The 26,920-nt window shown below is 39.2% G+C and overlaps 1 protein-coding gene across 1 annotated transcript in view; it reads left to right on the top strand.

The window, feature by feature from the left end:
- pth1r (parathyroid hormone 1 receptor) overlaps positions 1 to 24,707 on the top strand; it is an 88,347-nt gene extending 63,640 nt beyond the window's left edge. Inside the window, exons 6-13 of the mRNA XM_035788397.2 lie at positions 2,602 to 2,788; positions 4,608 to 4,761; positions 9,153 to 9,213; positions 9,775 to 9,841; positions 10,022 to 10,116; positions 15,544 to 15,685; positions 16,086 to 16,127; positions 17,926 to 24,707. Of these exons, the coding sequence (XP_035644290.1) occupies positions 2,602 to 2,788; positions 4,608 to 4,761; positions 9,153 to 9,213; positions 9,775 to 9,841; positions 10,022 to 10,116; positions 15,544 to 15,685; positions 16,086 to 16,127; positions 17,926 to 18,300 (1,123 nt within the window). The 3' untranslated portion in view covers positions 18,301 to 24,707. The remainder of the gene's footprint in view (positions 1 to 2,601; positions 2,789 to 4,607; positions 4,762 to 9,152; positions 9,214 to 9,774; positions 9,842 to 10,021; positions 10,117 to 15,543; positions 15,686 to 16,085; positions 16,128 to 17,925) is intronic.
- The last annotated feature ends 2,213 nt before the right edge of the window (positions 24,708 to 26,920 follow it).

Below are 26,920 nucleotides of genomic sequence, written 5' to 3'. Positions count from 1 at the left end.
GAGAGACGAGAGAACATGAGGAAATTCGTTTTGATCAGTCATGGAAATATGAAAACATAATGGCTCGTTATTTAAAAGATATTGGAGAACAAGCTATGGAATGAATAATACCAGAGTTTTGGTGCAGGTACAGCCGACTAGCGCCAAATAGCGCTATCTATCAATCGATACTTGGATTCAAAGTATCAATAAAATATTGTCCAAAATAATATGTAACTGTATCGATTTGTTCCCCCATCACTACACTGATAAGGGTTTTTAGAATATTCTTAGCCAAATTGGCTTCATGATCAATAATCATTTCATAGCGCTGGAGGATAACATTTGTTGCCTACATTGGGTGTCTGAGAAATGTCAGAATATAGATAACCGTTTCTAGTTTGGTATAGTCTGTGTATTGACAACACAATACAAGCCGACGCCAACTTCATCAAATGCTCCCTTCAATGTTGGCAAGGGATGTTTTGAGGATAATGTGACAGATAAACTTTTGCTTGTCTGGGAGGAAATACGCATGCTCTTGGATCTGCTCAACACATGCTTGCAATTTTGTTTTTACAGCTCACTTTGAGCCCTGCAATTCAATATTTGTGCTTTTCAAGCCCCTAAATCTCAGGAATGTGTTAGAGTCAGCGTGGAATTCAGCTGGCTCTAATTAGGATGAGTATTGTTCTGAAGAGTGTGAAAATACAAACACAAGTGCACACACAAACACACACACACATATATGTATATATATATATATATATATATATATATACACGCACATGTACATGCGCACACACACATCACGCACACATACAGTACCAGTCAAAAGTTTGGACACACCTCGTCATTCAAGGGTTTTTATTTTATTTTTACTATTTTCTACATTGTAGAATAATAGTGAAGATATCAAAACTATGAAATAACACATATGATAAAGAGTTAAACAAATCCAAATATATTTTAGATTCATCAAAGTAGACACCCTTTGCCTTGATGACAGCTTTGCAAACTCTTGGCATTCTCTCAACCAGCTTTCCCTGGAATGCTTTTCCAACAGTATTGAAGGAGTTCCCACATATGCTGAGCACTTGTTGGCTGCTTTTCCTTCATTCTGCGGTCCAACTCATCCCAAACCATCTCAATTGGGTTGAGGTTGGGTTATTGTGGAGGCCAGGTCATCTGACACTCCATCACTCTCCTTCTTGGTCAAATAGCCCTTACACAGCCTGGAGGTGTGTTGGGTCATTGTCCTGTTGCAAAACAATTGATAGTCCCACTAAGCGCGAACCAGATGGGTTGGCGTGTCGCTGCAGAATGCTGTGGTAGCCATGCTGGTTAAGTGTGCCTTGAATTCTAAATAAATAACAGACAGTGTCACCAGCAAAGCACCATCACACCTCCTCTTCCATGCTTCATGGTGGGAACCACACACGCAGAGATCATCTGTTCACCTACTCTGAGTCTCACAAAGACATGGTGGTTGGAACCAAAAATCTCAAATTTGGACTCATCAGACCAAAGGACAGATTTCCACTGGTCTAATGTCCATTCCTTGTGTTTCTTAGCCGAAGGAAGTCTCTTACTGGTGTCCTTTAGTAGTGTTTTTTTGTTGCAGAAATTCAACCATGAAGGCCTGATTCACACAGTCTCCTCTGAACAGTTGATGTTGAGATGTGTCTGTTACTCAAACTCTGTCCAGCAATTATTGGGGCTGCAATCTGAGATACAGTTAACTCTAATGAACGTATCCTCTGCAGCAGAGGTAACTCTGGGTCTTCCATTCCTGTGGCGGTCCTCGTGAGAGCCAGTTTCATCATAGCGTGTGATGGTTTTTGTGACTGCACTTGAAGAAACATAAAAAATTCTTGATATTTTCTGTAGTGTACTGATGGACTGTCGTTTCTCTTTGCTTATTTGAGCTCTTCTTGCCGTAATATGGACTTTGTCTGTATACCACCCCTACCTTGTCACAACGCAACTGATTGGCCCAAACGCATTAAGAAAGAAATTTCACAAATGGACTTTAAACAAGGCACACCTGTTAATTGAAATGCATTCCAGTTGACTAACCTGTGAAGCTGGTTGAGAGAATGCCAAGAGGTGCTTTGATGACAGCTTTGCAGAAAGGGTGTCTACTTTGAAAAATCTCAAATATAAAATATATTTTGATTTGTTCAACACATTTTTTGGGTTACTACATGACTCTATGTGTTACTTCATAGTTTTGATGTCTTCACTATTATTATACAATGTGGAAAATGGTAAAAATAAAGAAAAACCCTGGAATGGAATTAGTAGCTATGTCCAAATGTTTGACTGGTACTATACATACAAACACGCTCACTGTGGAAAACTCTCCCCCCCCGCCACACACTTACCACCTTGATAAGATTTAAACATGGGTGCCTAGTGTATTAACGGCTTTGTAGTGTCAGTTTCTCAGAAGTTTTGCACATGCATTTCTGTATTTTTCTCACTGGTTGCCTTTTGGTTTGAGTAAGCCAATAGTATGACCTAGTATTACCACAACACGACTATTGCTTGTCACTGTGAAGATGATATCTTTTTTTATTTTTTATTTAAATAATTATCTCCTCCTCTCCATTCATCCAGGCGGTTGCATTGTACCAGGAACTACATCCACATGCACCTGTTTGTGTCTTTCATGCTGCGAGGCATCAGCATCTTCATAAAGGACGTGGTGCTGTACTCTGGTTCTGCCCTAGAGGACATGGAAAGAGTCAGTGTGGAAGATCTCAAGTCCATCACTGAGGCTCCTCCAGCTAACAAAACCCAGTTTGTAAGTACCTAACTTTGTCCCCAGGCTATAGGAGGTTTAATACGTGAGAATACTAAGTACCAGGCTAAGGTAGTGAAGTTATTGACCAAGGCACCTGTGTAATTATTTACGGTTCTGACTGTTTTTGTGAAGCGTCTGTTCTAAATGTGTTGGATCATTGTAAAAGGCCGTCCTCTCAGGCCATAGGGATCAATATTCGATATGAGTTGCTAAAGTCATTCCAGCATTCAGTACACATGACTCTTGAGGCTTTTCATTTTGATTGTTTTATTACGGTCTCTCGCAGCATTTCTAAATAAGCTAAATCAATGTTATTTGTAAAGACTTGCCACAAAGAAAGTCTGATTTTATAAAACTGGATAAGAAAGAGCAGGTAGTAGGAGAAAAAGGATAAGAGGATAAGTCTCTCTTGGCTCGTGCATATTATCAATAGTTAGAGTGTGCAAGCCAGGCTGAAGGAAGCAGCTACATACAGCACCAGTCAAAAGTGTGGGCACACCTACTCATTCCAGGGTTTTTCTTTATTTTTAATATTTTCTACATTGTATAATAGAATCATAGAAGCTGGTTGAGAGAGTGCCACGAGTGTGCAAAGCTGTCATCAAGGCAAAAGGTGGCAAATTTAAGAATCTCAAATATAACATATTTTGATTTGTTGAAAACGTTTTTGGTCACTACATGATTCCACATGTGTTATTTCATAGTTTTGATGTCTTCACTATTATTCTACAATGTAGAAAATAGTTTTAAAAAATAAAGAAAAACCTTGAACTGGTACAAACTTTTGACTGGTACTGTACATTAGGACCAGTAGTGGAGGTATACGCCTCATCAATTAATAAGCCTGATGGAACCGATCAAAATGTTTAGCTTAAAAAGTTGATAAACGTTTAGTTCTTCACGTTTTAAGCGCAGCAATGTGCGCACTGTGGTAGGCCTACGCGCAAATGTTCCAAAATGCAATTTGCGGGAAAATTGCACTCTGTCCTGAGATGGACATTTAGAAAGAGGGGAGATCTAACGATGCAACAACTATTATGGGTTGCTAATATGACAAGGATAATATCTTTGGCTGCCAGACAATGAAATAAAGTTTATTTGAAAAACAATAGAACAGGAAAGAGGAAATGAAGAGTCTTTATAAAATAATTGCCTCCACGTTTCTATGGTGAGATTTTGGATGTAGGTTACTTTGAAACAAGGTAAGACATGCCTCATAATATGAAGTAAAACGTCCAGGTTTCATACAATTTAAGGAACCAGAAAAATATAGTGATGCTAATGATAGGCTTAAACATCTTCGGGTGGGCTGTTTGGGGGGGATGGCCAAATTTGAGTGTACCCACTTCTCCAGGGACCACTACACCCCTGAGTAGGACAGACAGAGGCAGAGAGGTTGGCATCCCTTAGGGTGTACACAGACTAAACTACCAGGAACTCCCTGTTGTTTAATTCCCTGTGTATTTGATCAACCTCTCCAGGTTTGAGCAACACACAGTATTAATTGGATTAGAATAAATCTTTCAATTTACAAACCGTGCTTGGAACCCAGAAGTTTCATCATGGAGAGGCTTGAATGTTGGTTTACTCCCTGCAAAGTGAATATACATTTGTCAATGTACACACTACCCTTTAGTGTTTCTGTATGTCACACAAGCCAAGCAGTATATAACAGTGCAAAGCAAGAATGGATTCTAAAGATTCAACATGTATGGCTTCAGGTCACTACACAAAGAACCTTGTGCTTGTGACCATGAAATAGCCATATTGTATTTAGTAAATTCAGTATATTAGATGTATTTGTCTGTGTTTCCTTTAGATTGGCTGTAAATTAGCAGTGACCCTGTTCCTGTATTTCCTGGCTACCAACTACTACTGGATCCTAGTAGAGGGCTTGTACCTCCACAGCCTCATCTTCATGACCTTCTTCTCAGACAGGAAGTACCTCTGGGGATTCACTTTGATTGGATGGGGTATGTTATGTCATAGAAAACACATTTTTTTTACTGCAGATACACTGCTACTAATGAAATATATAAGCTTAAATGAACACCTTTAAAAAACACGCAGAGTTGAAGTCGGAAGTGTACATACACGTTAGCCAATACATTTCAACTCAGTTTCTCACCATTCCTGACATTTAATCCTAGTAAAAATTCCCTGTCTTAGGTCAGTTAGGATCAACAACTTATTTTAAGAATGTGAAATGTCCGAATAATAGTAGAGAGAATGATTTATTTCAGCTTTTATTTCTTTCATCACATTCCCAGTGGGTCAGAAGTTTACATACATTCAATTAGTATTTGGTAGCATTGCCTTTAAATTGTTTAACTTTGGTCACATGTTTTGGGTAGCCTTCCACAAGTTTCCCACAATAGGTTGGGTGGATTGTGGCCCATTCCTCCTGACAGAGCTATTGTAACTGAGTCAGGTTTGTAGGCCTCCTTGCTAGCACACTCTTTTTCAGTTCTGCCCACAAATGTTCTATAGGATTGAGGTCAGGGCTTTGTGATGGCCTCTCCAATACCACAACTTTGAAAGTATGCTTGGGGTCATTGTCCGTTTGGAAGGCCCATTTGCGACCAAGCTTTAACTTCCTGACTGATGATGCTTTAACTTCTTGAATCTAGGGGGCACTATTTTCATTTTTGGAAAAATAACGTTCCCAAGGTAAACAGGCTATTTTGTCAGGACAAGATGCTAGAATATGCATATAATTGACAGCTTAGGATAGAAAAGAGTATAACAGAACTGATATTGCAGGCGGAAGCCTGAGAAAAATCCAATCCGGAAGCTCTGCATTCCTATGCGTCCCTATTGAGCAGTGAATGAGATATCAACCAGATTCCCTTTTCTATGGCTTCCCTAATGTGTCTAGTGTCACAATACATAGTTTCAGGCTTTTATTTTGAAAAATGAGCCTGAACGTCAACATTGCGTCAGTGGTCAGCTGGAGTCTCTCAGAGTGTTTTGTGCGTAAGGGACAAATGCGGCCACCTGTCCCGGTTGATATATTATCAAATAGATATTTGAAAAACACCTTGAGGATTGATTATAAACAACGTTTGCCATGTTTCTGTCATTATTATGGAGCTAATTTGGAATATTTTCTGGCGTTGTAGTGACCTAAATTTCCGATCGAATTCTAGGCCAAACGAACTAACGGAGTTATTTCGGCTACAAAAAATAATATTTCGGGAAAAAAATGAACATTTGCTATCTAACTGGGAGTCTTGTGAGTGAGAACATCCGAAGCTCATCAAAGGTAAACTATTTAATTTGATTGCTTTTCTGATTTTCGTGACCAGGTTGCTTGCTGCTAGCTAGGCATAATGCTACGCTAGGCTATCGATAAACCTACACAAATGCTTGTCTTGCTTTGGCTGTAAAGCATATTTTCAAAATCTGAGATGACAGGGTGATTAACAAAAGGCTAAGCTGTGTTTCAATATATTTCACTTGTGATTTCATGAATATTAATATTTTCTAGTAATATTTATGTCCGTTGTGTTATGCTAATTAGTGTCAGTTGATGATTACGCTCCCGGGTCCGGTGTGAAGTGCACCAGTCCCTCCTGCAGCAAAGCACCCCCACAACATGATGCTACCACCCCTGTGCTTCACGGTTGGGATGGTGTTCTTCAGCTTGCAAACGTCCCCATTTTTCCTCCAAACATAACGATGGTCATTATGGCCAAACAGTTATATTTTTGTTTCATCTAACCAGAGGACATTTCTCCAAAAAGTATGATCTTTGTCCCCATGTGCAGTTGCAAACCATAGTCTGTTTCTTTTATAGCGGTTTTGGAGCAGTGGCTTCTTCCTTGCTGAGCGGCCTTTCAGGTTATGTCGATTTAGGACTCATTTTACTGTGGATATAGATACTTTTGTACCTGTTTCCTCCAGCATCTTCACAAGGTCCTTTGCTGTTGTTCTGGGATTGTTTTGCACTTTTCGGACCACAGTACGTTCATCTCTAGGAGACCGAACGTGTCTCCTTCCTGAGCGGTATGACGGCTGCGTGGTCCCATGGTGTTTATACTTGCGTACTATTGTTTGTACAGATGAACATGGTACCTTCAAGTATTTGGAAATTGCTCCCAAGGATGAACCACACTTGTGGTGGTCTTGGCTGATTTTCTTTTGATTTTCCCATGATGTCAAGCAAAGAGGCACTGAGTTTGAAGGTAGGCCTTGAAATACATCCACAGGTACAGCTCCAATTGTCTCTAATTATGTCAATTAGCCTGTCAGAAGCTTCTAAAGCCATGACATAATTTTCTGGAATTTTCCAAGCTGTTTAAAGGCACAGTCAACTTAGTGTATGTAAACTTCTGATCCACTGGAATTGTGATACAGTGAAATAATCTGTCTGTAAACAATTGTTGGAAAAATTACTTGTGTCATAAACAAAGTAGATGTCCTAACCAACTTGCCAAAACTATAGTTTGTTAACAAGAAATTTGAGGAGTGATTGAAAAATTAGTGTTAATGACTCCAACCTAAGTGTATGTAAACTTCCGACTTCAACTGTATTAATCAATTCATTTGAAAAGCATTTCCTATGTCATAATGTTTTGTATAATATTTCACGGACAGCTGAATTTTGTTTGATCATTATTAACTATTCAATGTTTTCACATATATGGTGTGAATACTGTTATCCGCAGAACTCAAAAATAGTTCAGAGAGCTAGGCTATACGGCTCCTGCATTGTACACACTGTGCGTAACGGTTATGTAAGCACAGCGCATACAATGTGGATGCTGTGTCGCCCAATTGCCTCGCTATATTAACAGTATATTACAAGGCAAATTTGGACTTGAACCCACTATAAGAATTGGAAGGAAATTGCTGTATTTTGTGTTTAATCATTATTTGTGTGATTTTATAGATCACTATAATCTGTTTTGCAGGGGTCTCAGCTGTTAACCTCTCTGGGATCGTTCGGGACGCTAGAGTCCCACCTCGCCAACAGCCAGTGAAAGTGCAGGGCGCCAAATTAAAAACAACAGAAATCTCATAATAAAAATTCCTGAACCAGACAAGTATTTTCCATCATTTTAAAGATACACTTCTCGTTAATCCAACCAAAGTGTCCGATTTCAAAAAGGCTTTTCGGCGAAAGCAGAACATGTCATTATGTTTGGTCAGCAACTAGTCACAGAAAGCATTCAGCCATTTTCCAACCAAAGAGAGATGTCACAAAAAGCAGAAATATAGATAAAATGAATCACTAACCTTTGACGATCTTCATCAGATGACACTCCCAGGACTCAATGTTACACAATACATGTATGTTTTTTTTCGATCAAGTTCATATTTATATCCAAAAACATCCGGAGAAATTGCAGAGAGCCACATCAAATAACAGAAATACTCATCATAAACTTTGAAAGATACATGTTTTACATAGATAAAACTTGTTAAAAACTTGTTCTTAATGCAACCGCTGTGTCAGATTTCAAAAAAGCTTCACGGCAAAAGCACAATATTCAATAATCTGAGAACAGTGTTCGGCCACAAAAATAAGCCATACCTGCCAAGTTGTGGAGTCAACAAAAGTCATAAATAGCATTATAAATCTTCACTTACCTTTTGATCTTCGTCGGAATGCACTCCCAGGACTCCCACTTCCACAATAAATGTTTGTTTTCTTCGATTACATCCATATTTATGTCCAAATACCTCCGTTTAGTTCACTATTCCAAAGGCACAATGCGCGTGCGCAAAATCCAGACGAAAAGTCAAGAGTTCCATTACAGTTTGTAGAAACATGTCAAACGATGTTTACAATCAATCATTAGGGTATTTTTTATAATAAATCTACAATAATATTCCAACCGGACAATAGTGTATTCATTACAGAGGAAAAAGAAGGAACGGCGCGCCCGCGTGATCGTGCTGTAAACAACTGATTGGCCTCAGCCTCGTACATTTGTTGAAACAGCTCTTATTTGACACCCTTCCACAATAGAATCCTCAAACAACTTTCTAAAGACTGTTGACATCTGCTGGAAGCCTTGGGAAGTGCATTCTGGCCCCATAGACACAGCATATTGGATAGGCAATCACTTAAATGAAACTACAAACCTCAGATTTCCCACTTCCTGGTTGGATTTGTCTCAGATTTTCACCTGCCATATGAGTTCTGTTATACTCACAGACATCATTCAAACAGTTTTAGAAACATCAGTGTTTTCTATCCAATACTACTAATAATATGCATATATTAGCATCTGGGACAGAGTAGCAGGCAGTTTACTCTGGGCACCTTATTCATCCAAGCTACTCAATACTTCCCCCCTGTCACCAATAAGTTGTTGTTTTGAGATCTATCTTGATGTTTGTTGTTGATTTGCAGGGGTCCCAGCTATGTTTGTGACAGTGTGGGCAAGTGTGAGAGCCACCTTGGCAGACACCGAGTAAGTATTGCGCTGTAATCTCAATTTGTCATCATTGATGTTGGCTCTGAACACACAGTACTGTGCATTTGCCAGAATCTTTCATGGGAATGTGAGACAGAAACTTAGAACGTGTTCAAGAATCCCCTTAGGTTCATAGAATGTTTAAAGGCAGAGTGTCTTCAATTTAATCAAAACCCACATTGCAGTATTTACACGGTAGTAACTATTTCCACATGGTTAGATAAAATCACAGAATTACTTTGAGTACTGTAGAAACATTCTACTATGAGCCTATCGCGTGACTCCACTCAAAGGTAGATTCTGACCGTTTTCAGAATAAGAATTGTGTGCGTGCAGGCAGTAGCTTGTACACAAGGACCATGCGTAAAACATTGCTATGGCAGGTTGGATTGAATTCCAGCCAAGACTTTGGAGCCTAGGACCAGTCTGTAAGGGTTGCCAACTTCCCCATGTGTTGTTGTTACACTAGGATATACCGAAATCGATGAGTTCCTGAAAGCGAATAAATCATGCGTATCTATATTTGTTTTTCATAAATCCCCTGTTTATCACTTACAGGTGCTGGGACCTAAGTGCAGGCAATCTGAAGTGGATTGTACAAGTGCCCATTCTAACAGCAATAGTGGTAAGTAAACATGTCAATTGAAAATGTTAATTGGCATAATGGCATTTAACATTTTCAATTGACAGGTTTAACTATCACAATTACTGAGCACTATTACCACTATTGGCTTTCTGAGAGAGTTAGTAGTTGAAATATTGGGCTTTGGTGTGCTACATTGTGTCATTGTGTCTGTTATCAAAGGTGAATTTTATGCTGTTCCTGAATATAATCCGAGTTCTGGCCACTAAACTTCGAGAGACAAATGCTGGCAGATGTGACACTAGACAGCAGTACAGGTAAGAAGCCATGCTCTGACTGTTCCCTCCCTGACTGCTTTATCATGACATGTCTGCCCAGGCCCAGCTCAGTTAACCCCTACCATTGTGTTGCTGAATTTTCATAATGCTTCAGCAAATGTACATTATCCCAGGGGCGTTGGTAGACACAATGTAAGTAACCTAATGTGTACAGTGCATTCGGAAAGTATTCAGACCCATTTTGTTACGTTACAGCCTTCTTTCAAAATGTATACAATCGTTTTTTTGCCCTCATCAACCTACACACAATACCCATCATCACGACCTGAAATCAGGTTTCTCTAAGTTTTTGCAAATGTATTACAAATATAAAACAAATGTAGCTCTAGGGGAATCCGGTTTCCGTTGATCATCCTAGAGATGTTTCTACAACTTGATTGGAGTCCACCTGTAGTAAATTCAATTGATTGAACATGATTTGGAAAGGCACATACCTGTCTATATAAGGTTCCACAGTTGTCAGAGCAGAAACCAAGCCATGAGTTTGAAGTAGTTGTCCGTAGATGTCAGAGACAGGATTGTGTCAAGGCACAGATCTGGGGAAGGGAACCAAAAAATGTCTGCAACATTGAAGGTCCCCAAGAACACTGTGGCCTCCATCATTCTTAAATGGAAGAAGTTTGGAACCACCAAGACTTAGCTTGGAACCACCAAGACACTACCTAGAGCTGGCCGCCCGGCCAAACTGAGCAATCTGGGGTGAAGGGCCTTGATCAGTGAGGTGACCAAGAACCGGATGGTCACCCTGACAGAGCTCCAAAGTTCCTCTATAGAGATGGGCGACACTTCCAGAAGGACAACCATTTCTGCAGCACTCTCCCAATCAGGCATTTTAGTTAGAGTGGCCTAGTCCGGATCGAGGGAAAGATGAATGGAGCAAAGTACAGAGAGATCCTTGATGGAAACCTGCACCAGAGTGCTCAGGACCTCAGACTGGGGTGAAGGTTCACCTTCCAACATGACAACAACCCTCAGGACACAGCCAAGACAACGCAGGAGTTGCTTCATAACAAGTCTCTGAATGTCCTGGAGTGGCCCAGCCAGAGCACAGACTTGAACCCGACCAAACATCTCTGAGGAGACCTGAAAATAGCTGTGCAGCGACGCTCCCCATCCAACCTGATAAAGCTTGAGAGGATCTGCAGAGAATAATGGGAGAAACTCCCGAAATACAGGCATGCCAAGCTTGTCGTGTCAGCAAAGTACTGAGTAAAGGGTCTGAAAATTTACTTAAATGTGCTATTTCTGGGGGGGTTTCATACATTTGAAAATAATTCTAAAAACAGGTTTTGCTTTGACATTATGGGGTCTTGTGTGTACATTGATAAATGTTTTTGTTTAACCATTTTAGAAAAAGGCTGTAACGTAACAAAATGTGGAAAAGGGCGAGGGGTCTGAATACTTTCCCGAATGCATTGTATATCCCTTTAACTGCCTCGAATTCCTACTGATTCTACAGCTATTGTACACAGCAATCATTTGCCTATGAACCAGTGCTATACTGTTAGCACTGTTAGCACTGGCTACAGGTTCATATTCCTCACCTAAAGCCTATTCTTGTGGGAAGCTGCTATAGACCACCAAGTGCTAACAGTCAGTATCTGGATAACGTGTGAAATGCTTGATAATGTATGTGATATCCACATAGAGGTATATTATCTGGGTGATTTAAATATCGACTGGCTTTCATCAAGCTGCCCACTCAAGAAAAAGCTTCTTATCAGTCAACCTACCAGGGTTGTTACAAACAGCACAGGAATTAAATCGTCAACATGTATTGATCACATCTTTACTAATGCTGCAGAAATTAGCTTTAGAGCAGTATCCAAATCCATCGGCTGTAGGGATGTTATAGTATGTATATAGTAGCCATATCTAGTTCCAAAGGCTGGGCCTAATATAGTGTATAAGAGGTTGTACATAATGTTTTGTAATGATTCCTATGTTGTTGACATAAATAATACTTGTTGGTCTGTAAAAAAGGAGCAACCCAGACGCTGCACTTGACACGTGTGAAATAGTTTTATTCTCGTTACTAATAAGCATAATGAGGAATTGAAAAATTGTATGTTTGAGAAGGATGAGGCAAAAGGAATGGCAAATAAGTCTAGCTGCACAACCGATTGGCAAACATACTTCAAACTGAGAAATCACGTGACTAAACTGAATAAAAAGAAGAAACTACACTATGAAACAAATATAAATTATATCAAGAATGATAGTAAAAATCTTTGGAGCACCTTAAATTACATTTTGTGGAAAAATGCAAACTCATCATTCATTGAATCAGATGGCTCATTCATCACGAAACACACTGATATTGATTATTATTAATTAATTTGTTTTTCATTGGCAAAATTTGCATCAAACGCTGACTCCTGTGGCGGGCTGGGCGCAGTGCGCGCTAAACAAGGTTGCCAGGCGCACGGTGTTTCCTCTGACACATTGGTGCGGCTGGTTTCCGGGTTGGATGCGCGCTGTGTTAAGAAGCAGTGCGGCTAGGTTGGGTTGTGTATTGGAGGACGCATGACTTTCAACCTTCGTCTCTCCCGAGCCCGTACGGGAGTTGTAGCGATGAGACAAGATAGTAGCTACTACAACAATTGGATACCATGAAATTGGGGAGAAAAAGGGGTAAAAAAAAAAAAAATTAAATCAGAAATATTGTTATTAAAAAAAAAAAAGATTAATTGTTTTTCGTTTTAATTTGGTTAAAGACCAAACTAATTAGAAAGATTAACCGTCCATGTGTTTATGTTAAAGAACTCTATTGTCTATTTCTAGAGAAATGCAAATATGATTTGTAAAATGGTTCCATGGTGTTTATAAAACATTACATTTGGGAGCAGGTATACTGGTGAGTGGGCATTCCCACTTTCTCTTTTATATTGGATATTTGTCCAGCTCCTGTGAAATGTTTGCATGTGCGTAAAACCATCCATATTCTAAGTTGCCTTGTTTTTTGTATATGCCCAGTATAAGCAATTATGATGTCTAAATACAGTTACAGGCATTGCCTATTTAAGACAGGTTGTTGTTTCATTATTATTAGGATTTGATTATAATTATAAACTGTATTTTTAGGCATTATCAATAGCTTATTGAATTGAATTGAGCTTATTAACTACGTTTGGCATGTCCAGACCGCAATTTACAGTAGGCCTAGCCCCTATATCAGTGTGAATGCTATAGTCTATGTTTAACAATGTATTCTAATATTGAAGCAATGCAATTAGAAAAATGTGGACTGCAAACATGTTCAACATATTTAGCAAATATGAGGCAGGCTATTTAACAAACTAGGCTATAGCAGACTAATATTCTATTTGGAGTTAATGACGACACAATACATAAAAGACCGTAAATACACAAGTACACAAGCCTCCACATATTAAGCCATGGACCACGTTCTGATTGGCTAGTATGGTGTTAAGCCCCGACACAGCCACAACTTGTTTATTCATCAAATCCCAGCTTTTTCGCGCCACCGCCAGCTACTGCACCCCTAATTCCTGTTGTGAAATTAGCTAAACTATTTCTGACACACCCCTGAAGCTATAGCGCTACCTCCAGCGCTAAGATTCATCATTGCGTTAGGTTTGTTCAAATGGAGCCCCTAGGGTTTCAAGCTTTGGTTGATTTCAAATGTAATATACAAGTTTTTAATGAATATGTTGGATGCACATCTTAATCTCAACCAAAAGTCAAAGATAAAGAATAGGACTACAGTAAATCAAATCAAACTTTATTTAAAGTGCATTTTAAGTTTTCTTTGATTTGATTTAGTCATATTCTTTAACTTTGATCTTTGGTTGAGATGGAGAAGTGAATCCAACATATAAATTATTCATTTGAAGACGAACTGGATATTGGTTGTCAACGCAACCAAATATCAACATTTGAAGGAAATGTACTGTGTCCTCTGCTTCTATGGTTCCATCTGTGCCACTGACTTAGTCTGGCTTTAATTCCAGTTTGTCTACAAATTTAAAATATGTCAGATTTACGTCTCCATCTCAACCAAATATCAAAGTTAATGAATTGGACTAAATAATATAAAATCAAACTTTAAATTAACTTTAAAACAAGTTTAATTTGATTTTGTCATATACTTTATCTTAGATTTTTGGTTGATAGAGATGTATGGGGTCAATTTCACGCCATACTGTGGGGCAAAAAAGTATTTAGTCAGCCACCAATTGTGCAAATTCCCCCACTTAAAAAGATGAGAGAGGCCTGTAATTTTCATCATAGGTACACTTCAACTATGACAGACAAAATGAGAAAAAAAATCCAGAAAATCACATTATAGCATTTTTTATGAATTTTTATTTCAAATTCTGTACATTTTGCTTTCAATTGTTTGGTTCTTGACTTCAACATCCATTATTTAACCCGTCCTCAAAAATACGTTTACATTCTCAACTTTATTTTCATGTTCACAATTTATTTTATTTTGAATTCAATACATATGGTGTGAAATTGACCCCAAGGAGATATAAATAGCCTATTAACGTGTCAACAATGAAAAAATGTAAACAGTTCCAACTGAACCACAAATAAAAGTTCAAGAACAAGATTACGCCAGTGGCTCAGATGAAACTAGCCAATCATTTAGATACATCTCCTTTAAATGTTGACGTTTGGTTGAGTTGCCAACCAAACACAGTTCAATACTACTTTTGTAATACTGTTAAAAATATTCTTAGAAACTAATAGATTTATTACATTTTAAAATGACTAACACATCCATGGCCATATTTTGAGGTTACTGTCACTATATAAGTCTACTTATGTAATCATAGAAAGTGTGTATGTTCAAGATAGCATGCAACGGTTACAGGTCTGTGGAGATATTCACAATTGCTATAATAATCCGTGCAGAATCTCGAACAGCATTGATCACTGAGCACTGTACTTTTAATGTTATCTCAGCTGCATTCCAGGTCATTTGGTTGTGCTATTAGAGGATGCACATTGATTAATTAAGTTGTATAAATACAACATATCTGAACAGTGTTGTTTTGAAATGGTTGAAAGCTCAACGATAAAATATGTAGATGACAACTAAACCAAAAATCTTACATAGATTTTTCCTTTGGAATTTGTTTATGCATTTACAAGGTTGAAAACCATAGTGATAACATGGTAATTCAACAAACTGCTGGAAGTCTTTTTGAGTGGGCGAATAAAGGTTGACGTCTCATTTGATCAACGTCTCAACAAAATATTACCCAAATATCCACGTTGAAATGTCGTAGTGTGCCAAGTGGGGCAGTCATGTCGGTAAAAATGAATAATACAGTGAACATATCTATTATGATATAACATTTTATCTCCCCGTGACAACTGTCACACACAGTAAATGTAAAAATGAATCACTGCTATTATTCATTCCCTCCACAGGAAACTGTTAAAGTCTACTTTGGTCCTGATGCCACTGTTTGGCGTTCACTACATCGTGTTCATGGCCATGCCTTATACTGAGGTAACTGGAGTCCCCTGGCAGATACAGATGCACTACGAGATGCTCTTCAATTCATTCCAGGTACTGACTGGTCTCGAACCGCATGGATGAATGAACGAACAACCAAATTATGTTTTACTGCATGTCACAGGCAGCCAGCAATGGATCTGAAATGATGAGCTGCTGCAGTACTGTAAAAAGGAGATATATCAATCGGCCAAAGTCCACTATGGGGCACTTCATATGCTGTAGTGGTGTGCGACACATAATTAAGTCTTGAGTTGTGATGAAACTTTTATGAGTAAAATTAGAGAGAGCTGCGCAGCTCAGTGTTTTCTGAGTAGGCAGCTGGTGTCAGTGACTTGAACTGTCAATTGAGATTGCATGACATTCGTCTAAAGTGATCTGGATAGATGCTCAGGTCAACCTGTGTACTTTGAGTCATACGCAAACTTGTAATAATGGTTTATCTTCTTTTCAGGGATTCTTTGTGGCAATTATATATTGTTTCTGCAACGGGGAGGTAAGGACAACGTTGAACAATTTGATTAAGATTTATCTGTGAAAATGTCTTCAAGGAAATCCTAATAGATTATAGTATATTATTTAAGACGCTATGTAATCCTGATATATAATATTATGCTCGTGATTAATTGCAGTCACAGGATGCACACAGTATGCACACAGAACCTCAGGCTGAATTATTGTATGCAGGGATGTGCACAGACCTTTCAGGGGGCATGTTCTCAAAATGAAAAAGGACTATTTACTTATGCAACACACTTACTCATCACACATTGTAAGCAAGTTAGTGACAGTGCCTCTTGAAGGCATGACATTGGGAATAGAGGGCGATCAGCTGATTATTGATGTAAATCTGCTAAAAAAAATGTTTTACTGATTGTGATTTATATCTTCAATGCGCTTAAATAATAACTTCATAATATAGCCTAATGTTCATTGTTATTTTAGTTTATGGTGGTTAACTGGAGTCTAGCCTACCTGTGTTCAGTGCTTCATTTGTTAATTTGGGAGGAACAAAAAGTGAGCGAGAGAGGGGGGTCACCTAGGGAGCTCTGAGGTACCGGAACGCATTAAAACAAAAATACATTGCGGCTATAATAAAGCATTGCATGCATATCATTGCATTTGCGTAGTGGCATAGAGAAGTAGCCTAGAGTAGAGGTGCACACAGAAGTTGCACATATGGGGAACATTTTTAGTAGCCGAGGGTCAGAAAACAGTTTGTGCCTTTTTTATAAACGCATTTTCTGCAATTCCACATCATTTTACATGACTGTGGAGACTTTATCAGAATTATGTTTAATACCGCACAAATGATCAAAATGACAAGCTACTTTGACAGTGACTAACTGAGAGGCCTAGGTGTGTGGAGACTCACATTATGGTACAATATGAGGAGGAAATTAGTCTTAAGAAAAGTTTCCAGTTTCACTGACTCGCCCAATGACGTCTCTTGTAAACAATGTTCACTCAATAGGCCCATTTGGAAGTTGAAAGATTGCTCTTCTCTTTTCAGCAGGGGCCATTTGCTTTCCAACCTGTGTTTTCCCACGATTGTATTTGAAATATTGCGAAAGGCCTGTGTTGACTGCATGCTGTTCACTGACAGATTTTCCGTGTGTTCCCGACTGCCTTGTTATAGGGCTACACACAATCCACAGCTAGGCAATGTTTTGTTCCTCTGTGGCTAACTTATAGGCCTACTCATGGTGAAGTAGGCTATTGACAAGTAGTTAATTAATTTCTGAACAGACAGCAGTAATTCTATAACTTTGGCAAATTTATTTCAATTTATCAGGGGTGCTGCAACACCAGCACCCTTCCCGCGGCTATGATTCTATAAGGAAATACATTGTGAAGGGCTGCTGCCAACCAGACAGATATTGATGATGTAAATCAAGGGTTAATCAAATGTTATGCAGTACTGTTTATATTTAAACTAGGTAGCTTACTACAACACACACACTCAACCGGTGACCTGCATCACAAGCCATGCATGTTTGGATACCGGGCACACGTGAGCTCCGTACAGGACAGACCAACGGATAGGGGGTGGTGGGGTGCCGAACTTGACGGCGTCTCGACGACTTGGGGGCAGTGGGTTCAGAACAACGACGACTAAAACTGTATTTAAAAAACGTTAGACCACCACCCAAAAGAGTACTTGACTACTGGGAGAGCAAAGGGGGAAATGCTCGGCCACAGGTAGACACATATCTGTGCACGTTCCTGATTAAATTCCACTGTCGGTTTAGATGTACTTAGTGACAATCTTATTTCTATCCATCTTCCTTTAGGTCCAGGCAGAAATTAAGAAAACCTGGAGCAGGAGGACACTAGCGCTGGACTTTAAACGGAAAGCCCGTAGTGGCAGTAACACGTATAGTTATGGACCTATGGTGTCTCACACCAGTGTAACCAACGTCACTGCCCGGGGGCCCCTGGCCCTCCATCTCACCACGCGCCTTGGGGCCCCAGTCACCGTAAACGGGCACCGGAACCTCCCGGGGTATGTGAAGAACGGTTCCGTCTCCGAGCACTCTATCCCTTCCTCGGGACAGGAGTTACACATTCCAGAGGAGGAGCAGCTATCCAATAACACGCCACCGCATTCTGTTGAGGAGGAGAAACCCTCGCCTGTGGTGGAGGAGGAGCGGGAGACCGTTATGTGACGTTCATGTGACCTCTAGTGAAAGACAGTCATGTCAATAGCCTCTCCGTTGTGAGGACGATCACTGTAGATGAATGAGTCATGGAACGTAGCACCAGTCATTATTCTCAGGATGTTACACAGTAGGAGGATGGCTGCCTTTCGTCGACACTGCCAGTTTTTCTCCTGTGAATCGAGCCAGAATTTTAGTGGGTGGATAAGGAGGACAAAGGCTCAAGGCTAAAAGGGTACCTCAGTGTTTGAGGTGAGCCACCAACACAGACAATCACCTTCTGTACTGTAGCAAACACCGCCGCTCTTTCTGAGACTATTTCCACCTGCCATACGGACAATAATTCATATTTGTTTTGTTTTATTTCACTGACTTCAATGAGTTGCAGCAGGTACTTTATATTTGATGAAAACCAACTTGCAGATTTTTCGCTTTTTCACATTCTAAAGCTATTCTAAAACTTGTGGATCGTGAATGGTCTGTGGCTGGACAGTAGGCTAATGTGTCTGTCTGAAACCTACAGCGATGATGGTCCACAGGTCCTGTGGTTGAAGGTGTCTAACAGCATATGTAGGTCCTCATTCTGGCAGGAGCATGATAGCTGATGTTTAGCGGATGGATAAGTTAGCATACAGCTCACTAGCTTACATCTGTTACATTAGGAACTCCTAGTGATACGAGGAAATGCCTGGCTGCAGTTGCCTCTGCCCGCATGGTTGGGGAGATCTCACTACATTTCGATTGGTTTGAAATATGGATGTCAATTCAGAAAACCTAACCCACTTTGATGTAAAAGGGAATCAAACTCAGGTACTCCAAACCCACCATTCTAGTGCATCACTTTGAGCTAGTGTGTACTGTAGTTTCAGAGGTGTGCTGGCTTCTAGTGTTGATTTATATGGAGGAAGGCCAATGGAAGACTTTTCTCCATGATTATCAACTTTTTGTACAGTTTTTTTTATTTTTGCTATTTAAAAGATACTATCCTGATATTCAATAGTGTAATGACTATGGAAGGTTATGTTGTTTCCATGATGTGCTGATGATTATATTCTTCAATGATAATATTCTGTTTCACAATATATAATGCCACAAAAGTAACCGAAACATATCAATGGAGTGGGAGAGAGGATTTTAAAAAAAATAAGCTTTTATATACTGTGCACTACCTTCCGAAAGTATTCATATCCCTTGACTGATTCCACATTTTGTTGTGTTACAGCCAAAATGTAAAATGGATTAGATAAATACAAAATCTTACCCATCTACACAATGTACCCCTTATTGACAAATTGAAAACAAGTTTTTAGACATTTTTGCTGATTTATTGAAAATGAAATACGTAATTTACAGCGATTACAGCTGTGAGTCTTTCCGGAGCTTTCTCTTAAGGGCTTTGCAGACCTGGATTGTACAATATTTGCCAATTATTCTTTTAAAAATGATTCAAGCTCTGTCAAATGTATTGTTGATCGTTGCAACACAACCATTTTCATGTCTTGCCATGGATTTTCAAGCAGATTTAAGTCAAAACTGTAACTCGGCCACCCAGGAACATTCATTGTCTTGGTAAGCAATTCCAGTTCAGATTTGACCTTGTGTTTTGGGTTATTGTCCTGCTGAAAGGTGAATTAATCTCTGTGTCTGGTGGAAAGCAGACTGAACCAGGTTTACCTCTCAGACTTTGCCTGTGCTTAGCTCTATTCCATTTCTTTTATATCCTGAAAAACTCCCCAGTCCTTAATGATTACAAGCATACCCATAACATGATGCAGCCACCAGTATGCTTGAAAATATGGAGAGCGGTACTCATTGATGTGTTGTGTTGGATTTGCCCCAAACATAACACTTTGTATTTAGGACAGAAAGTGAATTTATTTTTTTGCAGTATTACTTGAGTGCCTTGTTGCAAACAGGAAAGCATGTTTTGGAATATTGTTTATTCTGTAAAGGATTCCTTCTTTTCACTCTGTCAATTAGGTTAGTATTTTGGAGTAACTACAATGTTGTTGATCCATCCTCAGTTTTCTCCTATCACAGCCATTAATCTCTAACTGTTTTAAAGTCACCATTGGCCTCAAGGTGAAATCCCTGAGCATTTTTCTTCTTATCCGGCAACTGAGTTAGGAAGGGCGCCTGTATCTTTGTAGTGACTGGGTGCATGGATACACCATATAAAGTGTAATTAATAGCTTCACCATGCTCATAGGGATATTCAATGTGTGCTTCTTTTTTTTTACCCATCTACCAGTAATTTGTAAACAATTCTAAATACATAAATCCACTTTGATGTTATGGGGTATTGTGTGTACGCCAGTGACAAAATAAAACATCTACATTTAATCCGTTTTAAATTCAGGTTGTAACACAACAAAGTGTGGAAAAGGTCAAAGGGTATGAATACTTTCTGAAGGCACTGTAATTGCAGCAAACTACTTTTTTATTAAAGTTTTCAAAGGGAGGCACCCTCTCGAAAACTCAGGGTTGCAGGAAACAGTTGCATTTTCGAAAATAAAATGTTATTTAAATGAGGAATTGCAAGGAATTCTCCAATTTCACAGGAAAGTTCCAAAGGAGACTCGTGAAGAGACGGTATGAAGGAACACCAGAACTAAATAGCACACAACTGTTATGTTTTTATATGGTCACGTGTTATGCTGCTCTATTTGTATATACAGTATGTATGCATTTGCATAAAAAGTCACAATGTTTACAATGATAATAAAAATCCATTCTAGTTGTGAGCTAAAATAGCATCAAGGGTCACGGAAATGTATTCTCAATATAATTTGATGTTTGTACAGACTGTTCAAAAATGTAAGGGACGTTTTGATGTTTGAAATATGTTATATTGTATATAGTCGTATATGTATAGAAACTGGAGGATATACTGTAGGTGAGGGACAATACTGTATGTATCAGGACTGTTAAAATAAGATTTCAGTCGAATGCTTAACAAAGGTATTTACAGAACATTAGACATAATTATTTGACTCAAGAACTAAATTGCACTTTGACCCTACAGTTTCCTCTCCCACCAGTGTATATCCACATTTCTACACTCAAGAAACCTTTGTGAAAATATGTCTAGCTACACTTTATAAATATAGATATATATACTGTATATTTATTATTTGTATTATTACTTTTTTCTCTCTTTGCATTGTTATGAAGGGCCCGTAAGTAAGCATTTCACTGTTAGTCTAAACGTGTTGTTTACAAAGCATGTGGCAAATTAAATTGGATTTTGATTTAAAATACCCCAGCTTTACAAGTTCAGTTCCATCACACAGCAGTTTGTTTTCCAGCCAATGTTCTCAGAGGGAATTGAAGGGTTAAAAGAATTTGTTTGTTTGTTAGCTAGTTTGTCACAGAACCAGTATTTGTGTCTTTACACTCTGTAAAAGTAGCCTTGTCCTATACTGTAGCTATACTGTGCTGTAGCCAATGCTTCCGTCATTGTCATGCCTTATGTTTGGCATGAAAATAAACAAACACACACAGAGGAGTTTACTAAAGCACAAACAGACTGGAGCACCAGGCTATGTGTAAAGGTGTCACAGTTCCAATACTTTGTGTCAACCTTATCTGTCGCCAATAGTTAATGTACAGTATGTTTCATTCCTATCCATCCCAATATTTCAACGTTGTTTCAAGGGTTGACTTAACATAGTAAACGTACACTTGTGTTCCTCCATTTTAGTATGATATGTATTTATTAGGAGAACCCTTTTGGAAAACCTTTTTTTGGTTCCAGGTAGAACCCTTTTCACAGAGGGTTCTACCACATGGAACTCAAAAGAGTTCTACCTGGAACCAAAAAGGGTTCTCCTATGGGGACAGCCGAAGAACCCTTTTTTTTTGTTGTAGTTGCAAAGTTACTAATTAGCTCAAATGTGAAAGTTGTCTGTGATGTGATTGAAACACGCAACCTTTGGGTCACAAGATGTTTGCATTATACTCCCACATCTTTCATTTTTAGAGTAACACATTTCCGTTTACTATGTTACTTCTAGTCTGAGCGGCCAGGCTATATGCGGCCAGGCATATACGGTTCAAACCTTCCCTCCAAATGTACATTTCATTCCTAATCTTTGTGGTTTCCTATTTATTGTCATGGTCTTATATGGTTAGGGCACATTACCTTTTACACCAGATAAATATAGAGCTAAAAATAGGAACAGAGTTCATTTTCTGCCTTACAAAGTTATGTTGCGTGATATACAGTTGAAGTCGGAAGTTTACATAAACATCAGCCGAATACATTTATACTCAGTTTTTCAAAATTCCTGACATTTAATCCTAGTAAAAATTCCCTCTTTTAGGTCAGTTAGGATCACCACTTTATTTTAATGTGAAATGTCTGAATAATAGTAGAGATAATGATTTATTTATTTCAGGTTTTATTTCTTTCATCACATTCCCAGTGAGTCAGAAGTTTACATACACTCAATTAGTATTTGGTAACATTGCCTTTAAATTGTTTCACTTGGGTCAAACGTTTCGCCTGACAACGCTGGTGTAACTGAGTCAGGTTTGTAGGCCTCCTTGCTTGTACATGCTTTTTCAGTTCTGCCCACAAATGTTCTATAAGATTGAGGTCATGGCTTTGTAATGGCCACTCCAATACCTTGACTTTGTTGTCCTTAAGCCATTTTGCCACAACTTCAGAAGTATGCTTGGGGTCATTGTCCATTTGGAAGACCCATTTGCGACCAAGCTTTAACTTCCTGACTGATGTCTTGAGATGTTGCTTCAATATATCCACCAAATTTTCCATCCTCATGATGCTATCTATTTTGTGAAGTGCACCAGTCCCTCCTGCAGCAAAGCACCCCCACAACATAATGCTGCCACCCCCGTGCTTCACGGTTGGGGTGGTGTTCTTTGGCAAGCCTCCCCCTTTTTCTTCCAAACATAACGATGGTCATTATGGCCAAACAGTTCTATTTTTGTTTCATCAGACCAGAGGACATTTCTCCAAAAAGTATGATCTTTGTCCCCATGTGCAGTTTTTTTATCTCGGTTTTGGAGCAGTGGCTTCTTTCATGATGAGCAGCCTTTCAGGTTATGTCAATATAGGACTCATTTTACTGTGGATATAGATACTTTTGTTTCCTCCAGCATCTTCACAAGGTTGATTTGCACTTTTCGCACCAAAGTACATTCATCTCTAGGAGACAGAACACATCTGCTGGATGGTCCCATGGTGTTTATACTTGCATACTATTGTTTGTACAGATGAACGTGGTACCTTCGGGCATTTGAAATTTGCTCCCAAGGATGAACCAGACTTGTGGAGGTCTACAATTTTTTTCTGAGGTCTTGGCTGATTTTCTTTTGATTTTCCCATGATGTCAAGCAAAGAGGCACTGGGTTTGAAGGTCCACAGGTACATCTCTAATTGACTCAATGATGTCAATTAGCCTATCAGAAGCATCTAAAGCCATGACATAATTTTCTGGAATTTTCCAAGCTGTTTAAAGGCACAGTCAACTTAGTGTATGTACACTTCTGACCCACTGGAATTGTGATACAGTGAAATAATCTGTCTGTAAACAATTGTTGTAAAATTACTTGTGTCAAGCACGAATTAGATGTCCAAACTGACTTGCCAAAACTATAGTTTGTGAACAAGAAATGTGTGGAGTGGTTGAAAAATGAGTTTCAATGACTCCAACGTAAGTGTATGTAAACTTCCGACTTCAACTGTACATGTAAGCGTGATATAAGGATACTATTAGAGAACGTGTTACCAAAAGATGCCATCTACGCCAACAAGGAAATGAAAAATAAAGTTGAATATCCACATTTTCTTATACAGTGGTTATCTTACACCCACCTACAGCCAACGAACATGCCACTAGTAAATACGCTTGGTAGTATTGTGTATAGTAGATACGCTAGTCTGGCCTTTAACTGTCCTTGTTTGATTAGGAGGGGGCGACACTAGAACCAGTGTTGATGGGAAAATATCATTTCAAACAAACATTTGTAGATTTATGCGCACTTTAATACCCTATTCCATTTCATATTGATTGTATCATGTAAATTGATTGTGTTTTTGAATTCGATATGTAAAAAGGCCATTACTTTTTCATTTTTTTTTTACCTCTTGGAAGTATATAAAATCACCTATGATATTTTCGTTGTTTTTTTATTTATCTCATATTGCAAATGTATCTGTCCTCAGAGAGATAGGAGTTGGTATTTTGTTTTAATAGTCTACTGTATATGCCATGTGTGGAGAGGGTGTGACTGTTTTGTTTGAAATAGGACACCGTACCTGGTTGATTTCGTGTTGGTTGTGTGAAGTCAATGTTGTAAATGTAAACGTGGGTTTAAGAGGAAAATGTTTTTCAGTCTTGATGTTAATCATTGTATTGTGAATAAGACAATTAAAATGTACAATTCTATTGTCGATTTAAGTGTCCATTGAATTTGCACCATGAATCCAATCCCATACTAATTATGTTCTTGTTGATCATGAACAATGTAAGTAAATACAGTTTAACCCTTGTGTAGCCTTAACATTCTGTATACTCCCGTTGTCCTAAGGATCAAAAATGACCCGCCTTCACTAAACCCCTAAAATAAAGCAGCTTCATTGAATGTTAAACCCCAAATCTATTATGCATGAAGAAACAACCTGCCATTCGTCACAAACTTTGTGAATATCTGGGTTTTCCCTCTTCACAATGCAGAAAGACTGCATTTAATCAGTGGACACCACTCGTTTTTTTTACAACACACCTTTTCATAATTGTATTCTTTAATAAAGTAAAGGTTTATTATTATTATTACTAAATGTACTGCGTAGGAGTAAACATATATTTTTTGTAGCAAGAGATAGCACTTGTGTAGCCTAAGAAAGTAGAAGAAATGTGCAGAAAGTAGTTTTGAATGCATTTTATTGAAGGGAAACTAAGTAACATTTTTGGCAACATAGTGATATATTATTATATACTGTACAATGAGGAATTCAACTACAAAATGCTAGTCTTCTCCATTTTTTTTTACCATTTCCCACACCCACAAGGTGTGTAAACAACAATAAATAAGAATAAAATAAGATAATAGATGCATAACAAAAACGTGAAGAACATAAATCAATCAACTCTAACTAGCACATGTAGGACAGCATGCAAGTGTGTGTGCATGGACTTTGCAGATGTATTTCTCACATGTGCCTCACATATTATTTGTTTTGGGGGGCAGAATTGGCATCTCCTCTTCTTGCCTGCCCCAACTGCAGCCTCAGGTGGATCAGGACAAGATTCAGCTCCCTGAACAGCTGCTGTGCGGGGCAGGTGCTCCTGTCTTTGAATGTGTGGGGTTACAAGTGCCTTTCCCAGCTGCTCCAGGAACACCCTCCTCTTGTTCTGCTTATCAGGCATCCAGGTAGGGTTGATCTTGTTCCATATCACGAAGGCATTGTATGAGGACACATCAATGATGTTATGGAAGATGACCAGGGGCCAGCGGGCAGTCATCATCCTGCAACTGTAAGTTCCAATCACCTTGTCCAGGTTGTCCACGCCTCTTTGTTGTGGTTGTAGTCAGGATGATGGCTGGCTTCCTGACCTCACGATCACTGATATCAGCCGTTTTGTGCACTGTGTTCAGAAGGACCACGTTCTTGTTCCTCTTTGGGAGGTAAGAAACTAGAGTGGTGGTGCGGGTGAAGGAAAACTTTAATGAGAAGGCCTCTCTCCCCCTTGTTGTGAGGAGTGCAGGGGGGAGCTCAGGCTTGTTCTTTCTAACTGTGCCAACCATGGCAATATTCCTCTTCAGGAGCTGCTGGCTGAGTTCATAAGAGGTGAAGAAATTGTCACGTGACATTGTGCCCCCTCAGTCCATCTGTCACATCAAACACAACCCGCATCCCCTGGTTCTTCTCCGGGCCTCCTCTGAACGGCCTCCCGGTGTAGGCTTGCATCTTCCAAACGTAGCTGGATTGTGTGTCACAGGCCACCCATATCTTGATGCCATACTTTGCTGGCTTGCTGGGCATATACTGTCGGAAAGGACAGCGACCATTTGACAAAAGAGATTACTATCAGTAATTAGTATCAGTGTCACAGAAAACAATCACATAAATCAATGATATTACAGCAGTACATAATACAATGAACAGTGACAATCACTTACATTACAGATGGATGGAACCAGTTGCTCATCCACAGTTACTTCAGGCCCAGGGTTGTAGAGGTATGGTAGACGCTCCACCCACTTCTCCCAGACCTCTCTTACGGCCGCCAGTTTGTCTCTCACACGTCTTGCAGGTCTTGACTCATCAAATCGTAGCATTCTTGAGAAAGTGTGAAAGACTTTCAGTGGCATCGTGGCACTGAAAATCACCCTTCCACTCGCTGCATCCCAGAGACGACATGTGGCCTCGCCTCGGGACCTAAACACACTCCCTAAGATTAGCAGCCCTGTGTAGGCACGCAGGTCAATCTCATCCATCCTTTTCCGGTTGTCTCCATATTTACGGAAACCCTCCAAATTTGTAATCTCCAGGATAATTTTTTCGATGGCTGGTGTGATGAACATGTAGAATGTTGAGGTGATGGCATGGGCAACTGCATGTCTTGTGTGCCCTGAGGTCATCCTTATGACATTTTGT

The sequence above is a fragment of the Oncorhynchus keta genome, chromosome 15 (genome assembly GCF_023373465.1).
Source record: "Oncorhynchus keta strain PuntledgeMale-10-30-2019 chromosome 15, Oket_V2, whole genome shotgun sequence".
NCBI classification, from domain to species: Eukaryota; Metazoa; Chordata; class Actinopteri; order Salmoniformes; family Salmonidae; genus Oncorhynchus; species Oncorhynchus keta.
This window is presented reverse-complemented; position numbering and strand designations above follow the sequence as displayed.